General features: G+C 39.0%; 1 protein-coding gene across 4 annotated transcripts in view; it reads left to right on the top strand.

The window, feature by feature from the left end:
* IRAG2 (inositol 1,4,5-triphosphate receptor associated 2) overlaps window positions 1-8516 on the top strand; it is a 127965-nt gene that overhangs the window by 83050 nt on the left and 36399 nt on the right. The window contains exons 20-23 of one of the 4 annotated variants that reach the window (XM_077774480.1): window positions 805-885; window positions 1470-1566; window positions 3732-3879; window positions 4641-4722. In XM_077774480.1, coding sequence (XP_077630606.1) covers window positions 805-885; window positions 1470-1566; window positions 3732-3879; window positions 4641-4722 — 408 coding nt within the window. Of the gene's footprint in view, window positions 1-804; window positions 886-1457; window positions 1567-3731; window positions 3880-4640; window positions 4723-8516 lie in introns of all 4 variants that reach the window. The other 3 variants (XM_077774482.1, XM_077774481.1, XM_077774484.1) reach the window with 3 other exon arrangements.

Here is an 8516-nt window from a genome sequence, read left to right as displayed (position 1 = left end):
AGTTTTCTTCTCCTTTTTTTTTTTTTTTTTTTTTTTTTTCTGGTTTGAATTAAACTTTCAACTCTTTTTGTCCGGATATCTCACTATATCCATGGCAGAGTTCAATGTATTTCTTTCCCTTATAATACTTGGTGAATTTCTCCTTTTTGTTCATAAATGAGGAACATAAGGAACAGTAAGGTTGGCACTGGGGGAAGGGACTGAAGAAGGGAAGAAAGAGAGGGGGTGATGTCTACATGTATCTGTTTCCAGGGCATATTGCAGGCACATCTGTTTAAGCAGAACAAAAATTATTCATGTGGGAGACTAAGCTAGGCAGAGTGCCTAGAACCCCCCTATAATACGTTGAAGTGGAAAAACCTCCACATCTAAATATCCTTTAATCACATCAGAAACACCAATACGATTTTATATTTTTAATATAACTGCGATAGACATGTATCTGCCTCCTGGACTAATGGCGCAATATGATAGCTTATAAAATTTCACAGACACCATTTTCACTACACTGACCTGTCTCCAGCAAGCGTCTTCAGCTTCTGCCTGAAGATTTCAATGGCAAAGCCCTTGTGTTTCCGGTCTTTGATCTTTGGATTTCATTCATAGAACAAGTAATGAGGAAAATGCAATGAAAGCTTTACAGTTACAAACCTGTTCCCTTAAAGGTGAACACTAGAAAGAACTGGCCAATAACTACCCTCCTCAGGCAGCATATCATGTCTTCTCTTAAGCGTAATAGGTTTTGTATCTTTGACTCTGTCATCGTTCTGTCTTAGAATACGTTCCACCATTTTCTTATGACAGAACTGTTTAGATGAGGAATTTCCTCACTATGATCCCTTGTCCTGCGCAGATGGAATTCAACGACTTCTTCAAGAGCAACTGGTAAGTTTAAGCTTTTTGAAATGACTTAAGGGCCTGTTGGGAACCACTACTATGCCAAAATAGAAAGTTAAGTCCAGCAGGTGTTAGTAGTCTCAGAACTTTAAGCTCTACCACTTTTCTTTGAGAGTTTATGAGATAAAGCAATGGATGCCTGTTCTTTTTCTTTCTCACACACATGAATACAATGCTGGTCGACCCTACGAGATGGCAATATTTTAAATTATGTGTATTGTGGTATCATGATGAGGTATTGTATAACTAAGCTCACCCCTCACCCATACCTCTTTCCTCAAGACTCTTGTTTATATAAGAATGACGATTATTGGGAATTGATAGAATTCTGTTAAATTCTTGAACTGTGATTTTAAATGAGAATTATAGTTTACCCACAGGGTAAAGTATACCTTTTGTTCAAAAGGATGAAAACTTTATTACTTGACATCATTTATTTTCTTCTTGATCTCTCTCACAGGGTTATTTGAGACTGGTAATACTCTTTCTGCCTTTGGAGATAAAGAGAGTAGATAATGAAATATGCTGTTACATGCCTTTAGATAGCTAACACTACTTAGTTTTCTGTTCAGAAGCAGTGTTGCCATAAACAATATAGCGGTCAAGAAGCAAGAATACATCAGACACCCCTGACCTTCAAACATACGTGCTGGTACACACCTCTGCTGGGTAAGCATGGACAGCCACCCCCTCCTTATACCCTGTCAGGCATGGCTGAGGGTAAGGTTCTTTTTGAAAGGGGAAATAATCACAATTATATCTTTACAGGGAAAGCTGTTGAATACTTGAATATTTATCCCTGAATTAAGTCAATGAACTTATGTTTGAGCATTTACTCTGTGCAAGGCACCACATTATGTATAATAAAGAATCAATCTTAAAATAGCTCACAGATTATCAGGGAGATTAGAATAGACTCAGAGAGGGTGCCTGGGTGGCTCAGTCTGTTAAGTATCTGAGTCTTGATCTTGGCTTAGGACATGATCTCACAGTTTGTGGGATCGAACCCCACAGAGTTCTGACAGCACAGAGCCTGGTTGGGATTTTACCTCCCCCTCCCTCTCTGCCCCTCCTCTGCTTGTGCTCGCTTGCTCTCTCTCTCTCTCTCTCTCTCTCTCTCAAGATGAATAAACTTAAAAATACATATATAAAAAAAAAAAAAAAAGAATGGGCTCAGAGAAGTCTCCATAGAAGAAATGAGAGTTGAACCAGACCTTGAAAGATGGGTTGCATTTGGAAAAGCAAAAGGCATAGACAAAGTATTCCAACTGGGGAGAATGACATGCAAGGAAGACAAAACAGAAGATTGAAAGTGCCTCAAGTGTTTGAAGAAGAATCAAAGCTGTACAAGTCATTTTGGAAACAGGAGTTTGGCTGGGATATAGTAGAATATAAGTTTGGAACAAGTTGTAGGTCACCTGTGGGCTATTACTCAATGCCAGGCTAAGGAGAATGAGCTTTATCTTAGGAAATGCTCAAAGCAGTGACGTCTCTCATCACAACCTAGATGTGATCGAAAGCAAAAGTTAATGCCTGGTTCTGAAATGACAAAAGAAATGGGGTGATTATCAGGTAAAGTTAAGAAGAAATAAATAGGAAGTAGAGTGATCTGTGGGTCATTTCGGGTGGAGAAGGGAAAAGTGCTATCATTGCTAATGGAATGGTCCTTTTGTATCACAGCAGCTTCGTGCTTTCCCTAGAACACTTTATTCACACTAACCCAGGGGTAGTAACATGATCACAATGTCGACTGTCCCTATGAGTGCCTGCTGTATGCTAGGCACAGTTCTCTGCTCTTTACATTGCTGTTACTTCCTTTAATCACCACCTCCCTGCCAGGTCGATGCTAATGTCATTTCCATTTTAAAGATAAAGAGGGGTGCCTAGGTGGCTCAGTCAGTTAAGTGTCCAACTCTTGATTTTGGCTCAGATCATGATCTCACAGTTTGTGAGTTCGAGCCCTACATCGGGCTCTGCTGACAGTGCAGAGCCTGCTTAAGATTCTCTTTCTCCCTCTCTCTGCCTCTCCCCCATTCACACACGTGCTCTCTCTCTCAAAGTAAACTATAAATAAGTAAATAGAGAAATATTGAGTTAGTAATTTGCCTAAGGTCATGTGTCACTTCATATGTAAGTAAACTGAGGCTCAGAGTGGTTTAGTTATTTATGTAGATCACACAGCTAGTATGTGGCAGAACCAAGATTAGAATTAAAAATTTGTGATTAAAAACAGGCCCCAAAGACTGTTTTTTTCTATTAAACTCTGATGCTTTCTGTACTCAGAAAAACACGTAACAAGATGGTTTTCTCCAAAAAACACAGTTTGTCACTCTATTTCTTTTATGTCTCTAATGAGTTCTAATCACAGTGTGTGACCATTTTTTTCTTCAGGGGTTGGTAAGCTGTCTCTGTAAAGGGCCAGAGAGTAAATGTGTTCGGCTGCAGGCTATATGGTTTCTGCAGCAACTACTCAGCTTTGCTGTTGTATCACACAAGCAGCCAAGGACCATACTGAATGAATGGGTGTGTCTCTGTTACAGTAAAACTTTATAGACAAATCAGGCTCTGCTTGCAGATTGTTGACCCCTCTAATGGCTTGGTAGGTAGGGATTTTCTACTCCCTCCCCACTTTGCTTAAAAAATTGGCATTTTCACTCCATATAATGAGGCATCAAGGAGGGGGAGGCTTATATTAAAATAGAATTGAATTGACTTCTGCTTTTTCAGCAATGGTTCAGTCTCTCAGGAGGGAAAGAATATATACGTATGTATATACGTAAAATATAGTTGAAGCCAGAAATAAATTTCTGTTTTTATTCTTTTCTGTTCTGCAGATGCCTTGCATCTAGAGAGTCTTACAGTGATTCCAAGACTGGAGTTGACACCATTCTCAGGTGTAGCCAACCGGATCCAAGCTTCATGGGAAAGGCCCGACAATGGGGAAAGCAGGGATGGTGCTGTGGATGTGACTAGAGGACACAAGTAAGTTAAAAGAGCGAAATATATTTACCCTATTCTTCATGGGTGGCCTGGTCCTACTGCCCAAGCTTTTAATCAGTTAAACTTTTGTATCCCGAGACCATCACATGTTAATTAAGAAGTTTTTATCGTGGAACTTCTCTAACTTTCTGAAAATTGGCAGTTTTAAAGCCATCTCTCTAGTGTCATGAAGTGCAGTTTTCTTGCTCTTTGAATTCTGTAACATTCTAACATATAAAAAGACAAACTGGGCTACCTGAAATGTTTCCCAGTTTTTAGGAATATACTGCTATACTGCAGCAGGAATATATGTTGCTAAGTTAACTTATTCGGATAGGTTTTGATCATATTGCTATTCCTTCTTCTTCAAGGTTAATGAGCATTTGCAAATCCCTGTTGCCACACCCACCTTCTCCCGAAGCTAGTCTATGCTCACTTTTCTGAGTACACAGACTGACCTTCCATAGAAAAAGTTTCGAAATGTCAGTGGGGTTCGGGAGCACTATCCACCCCAGGGAAATTTCCTTTTTGTGTCGAGGATGCAGAAACAAGACATTGAATTGCAAATTCTTTATTTCCATTTGTGGCTAGAGTCGCTATGGTTTGCCATCTCTCTCTGGTGAGCCCTCTTTCCTTGTGCTTACTAAAACCCAGAAGTTAATTAGAAATTTGGTTAAGCTGAGGCGAGGAAGGGAAACATTTGGTATTTGCTGAAATTCTCTGTCTTTCCATTGAGAGTAAGGAATTTTGTTTTCTATTGCCAGGTGCCCAGGCCCTGAAGTTGACCTCCACTCAGGAACAAATCTTTCAGGCTGCATCAGGATGAATGACGACCTAAGGATGGAAGTGAGCATTTGACTATATTTCAACTTTATTTTTAGTACTACCATATCCTGGTCTTCTCCTATGAGTATATTTTTTCGAAGTATTAAGGACACTCTTATAGCAAGTGTGAATCTGACACCAAAAGCAAAGATGCATGAAAAATGTCAGCCTTTCTTGACAAGAAATTAAAACTCAGTCAACTAGGGGCTTTCCACCCCTTCTGTAGTACAAGCTCAAGGATATATAGACAAAAGGAGATTTTGGTGAAGTATGCGGAACATTTTATTTGAGAGGCAGGCTGGTTTGGGAGTTAAAATTTACTAATGACCATCAGTCTTCGGTCTCATTGTCTCTCTAAGAATTGAAGTCAACCCTAGATAATCTTTAAAGTGCTGGTACTTTGTAAAAAGTCACAAAGTAGGGCAATGCCCAGAGAGTATTCATTGCTACAGTTAGGTGCTAATGGTACTTCTCTGTCAAAAAGGAGTAACACTAAATAACACATCATTTGCGCAAACTCCCCAGGGTATGGAGATATCTATGGAGTGATCCCTCTGTCTACAGCTGAGACCAAGCTCTACAATCTTCTCAATCAAAGGAGCAGATAGTTCTGTTTCAGCCTCTTAAGAATCCATTATTCTTCCTCTTTTTAATTGTTTGAGCTATAATTCACATATTAAACAATTTATTCAGTTGAATGCTTTTATTTATTTTTCAAATATAATTTATTGTCAAGTTAACTAACATACAGTGTATATAGTGTGCTCTTGGCTTCAGGAGTAGATTCCCGTGATTCATCACTTACACACAACGCCCAGTGCTTATCTCAACAAGTGCCCTCTTCAAGCCCATCATCCATTTCCCCCTCTCCCCCGGCCCCACCATCGACCCTGAGTTTGTTCTCTGTATTTAAGAGTCTCTTATGTTTTGAATGTTTTTCCATTTCTTTGTGTCTTCTTCAATTTCTTTCATAAATTTTCTGTAGTTTTCAGCATACAGATATTTACCTCTTCAGATAGGTTTATCCATAGGTATTTTATGGCTCTTGGTGCAACAATTAACTGTTTTTTAAATAAATTCACAGAATTGCACAACTACCATCAAAATCGATTTTAGAACATTTTGATCATCCTGTAAAGAAACCTCATACCTGTCAACAGTCTATCCCTTCCCCCCACCAAACCCTCAGTCCTAGGGAATCACTAATCTACTTTTTCTACATATACATTTTCCTATTCTGGGTATCTCAGATAAATGGAATAACCTCTTGTGGCTAGCTTCTTTCACTTAGTATAATGTTTTCAAGGTTCACCCATGTTGTAGCATGTTATCAGTACTTCATTCCTTTTTATGATTGAATAATATTCCAACGTATGGCTATATCACATTTTGTTTATTCATGTTTGTTATTTGTCTTTGATGGGCACTTGGGTTGTTTCCATTTTTTTGGCTATGTAAATGATGCTACTATGAACATTAGTGTATAAGTTTTTGTGTACACATATGGGTATTCTTTTGGACATATACCTATGAGTGGAATTGCTACATCATATATTATCTCTAGCATATTGAGGGACTGCAAAACAGATTTCCAAAGTCGCTGCACCATTTTACATTCCCATAAGTAATGCATGAGGATTCCAGTTTCTCTACATCCTTGTCAACATTTGTCTGTTTTTTGATTATAGACACATTGGCAGGTGTGAAGTAGTTTTGGAGGTTTGGGTATGTATTTCCCTAATGACAGATGATGTTGAACATCTTCTCTTGTACCTGTTGGCCATTGTGCATCTTCTGTGGAGGTATATCTCCCCAGATCTTTGCTCATTTAATAAATGGGGTTCTTTTTACTACTGAGTCATGGGACTTGTTCTTAATACTCCTTTAAGTATGTGTGTATCTGACATTTTTCTGTTCCTTAATACCCATCTTATTGAGTAGCTAAGAAAAGGAAAGAAAAAGGAAATGAATCTATTTTGCTATTACTTAGCAGTTCTTGTAAAGTTTAATAAAGGAAGTTGAACTTGGAAGCTTACAGGATGTTTGGTTACTAGTAATTTCCCTTTTATCTGGCAGTGATTTTGCCAAGAAGGGGGAAGAAACAAACATCCCTTGTGTACCAGGTACTTTGTAGGAAAGCGTTTCCACATGCTATGTTATTAATCTTCTCTGCAACTTGGAGTGGTCGGTATTCTCTGCTTTTAGAAATGACACAACTGAAGTTCACAGAGGTTAATAACTTCCCCAAGATCACTCAACTGGTAACCAGAAAACGTGGGATTCAAATTCAGGTTTGTCTAAATTCAAAAAATAAACGGTTCTCACAAGGCCCCTCTTAGAATGCTAAATTTAGACCTTTCACTCATAATAATCACTCACAATTACCTTGAGAGTAGTTTTTTGGCTAAGAAATGGCCTTCCTTCTTTATCTAAAAGGAGCTCCGACTCCACTCTAATTAGGATATGTGACTGAGTTGTTGTTGTTGACATTGTTTAGCATCCTGCCATTAAGAAGCAGGAGCTAAAAAATCACCATAGAAACTCCTACCCAATGTTCCTGGGGGAAACCTATAGATTCCCTGAAGGTTCTCATGCTGTATTCTATGCCGTTTCTTCTAGAGTCCGCAGGAACCAGTCTGACATCTGCCACTGGTGGCTGATATCACTAATCCTCACCTTTCCATTTTCGGGTTTCGACTCCACTGGAGAATCTCTGCAGCCTGTTCACTGAATGACTCACTCTCTCATGAGAGTAAACCCTGACTTCCTATCCCTCAGATCCCCCCTGATTTTATTATTTCTCTTAAATAACAGAAAATCCTCCTTAGAAAACATTTTCTAAGCATTCTCATTAATAATCATTTATAGAGATTTAGAATGAAATAGGAGATAAAAATTACCCCCCAAAAAGTGTAATCTGTGTTTATCCAAGTGACCCATAAATTATGGTGTTTTTCTTAAGTCTCTGGCTTCAAACTCTAGGATCTTGGTCACTCTTGAGAGCCTTCATAACAAGCAACTTGATGTGGACTTCAAGCCCCTCTCAGATCTGGTCACAACCTATCTTTCTATCCTTCCCCATTGCCTTATGGCTATCCCTGCATGTCAGCCAAACCAAGTAGCATTTGTTGTCAGAATATATCACACAAACCTGCTTATGCTGCTCTCTCTGCCCAGAACATTCTTCATGTCTCCATTTCTCAAATCCTATTTGACTGTTAAGGCCCATTTCAAAGCCAGTTATTCCCTAAAACCTTTCTTGTGGTAGCAAGAAGTGCTTCTGGTCAAGCATCTCCAGTCCTTCTAGACTAGAAGTGGAAATCGGAATGATTAGAAGTTGAGAAATCAGGTTTTTCCCTGTCTCTACCTCTGTAACTATGGAAAAGTGATGTCTTTTGGGGCTCAGCTTCCTCATTTCTCCACTATCCCACTCAAGAAAAAATGAGTTCTCTCCCTTCTTTTAGACCTCAGTAACTCTTTGTCCTCTCTGTTGTCACCTATATTCTGGCTGCATTGTAATTCTTTGTTTTTTTATATTTATACCTGTGGTAGATCATAAGCTTTGTGGAGAGTGACTTTGGCCATTAAGCAATGGCATTTAGCACCCTGCCTAAATCTGATGTATGGTAGCTGCCCACTAATAGGCGTTGAATGCCTACTCACTTATTTATTCTTGGACTCCCTGCAGAGCCTATTTAAAGCATTGAGACTGAGTACTCAGTGAAATTGTTGATTTGACAACCTTCTCCTATTGCTTTCTGCCTCCTTTCTTTGGGCTGATATTCCTGAGAACTTGAGATTTATTTGGATTCCTC

This window comes from Crocuta crocuta, unplaced genomic scaffold (assembly GCF_008692635.1).
Source record: "Crocuta crocuta isolate KB4526 unplaced genomic scaffold, BGI_CrCroc_1.0 scaffold176, whole genome shotgun sequence".
In the NCBI taxonomy this organism is placed as follows: Eukaryota; Metazoa; Chordata; class Mammalia; order Carnivora; family Hyaenidae; genus Crocuta; species Crocuta crocuta.
The sequence above is the reverse complement of the archived record's forward strand: the minus strand, read 5'-3'. Positions and strand labels throughout refer to the sequence as shown.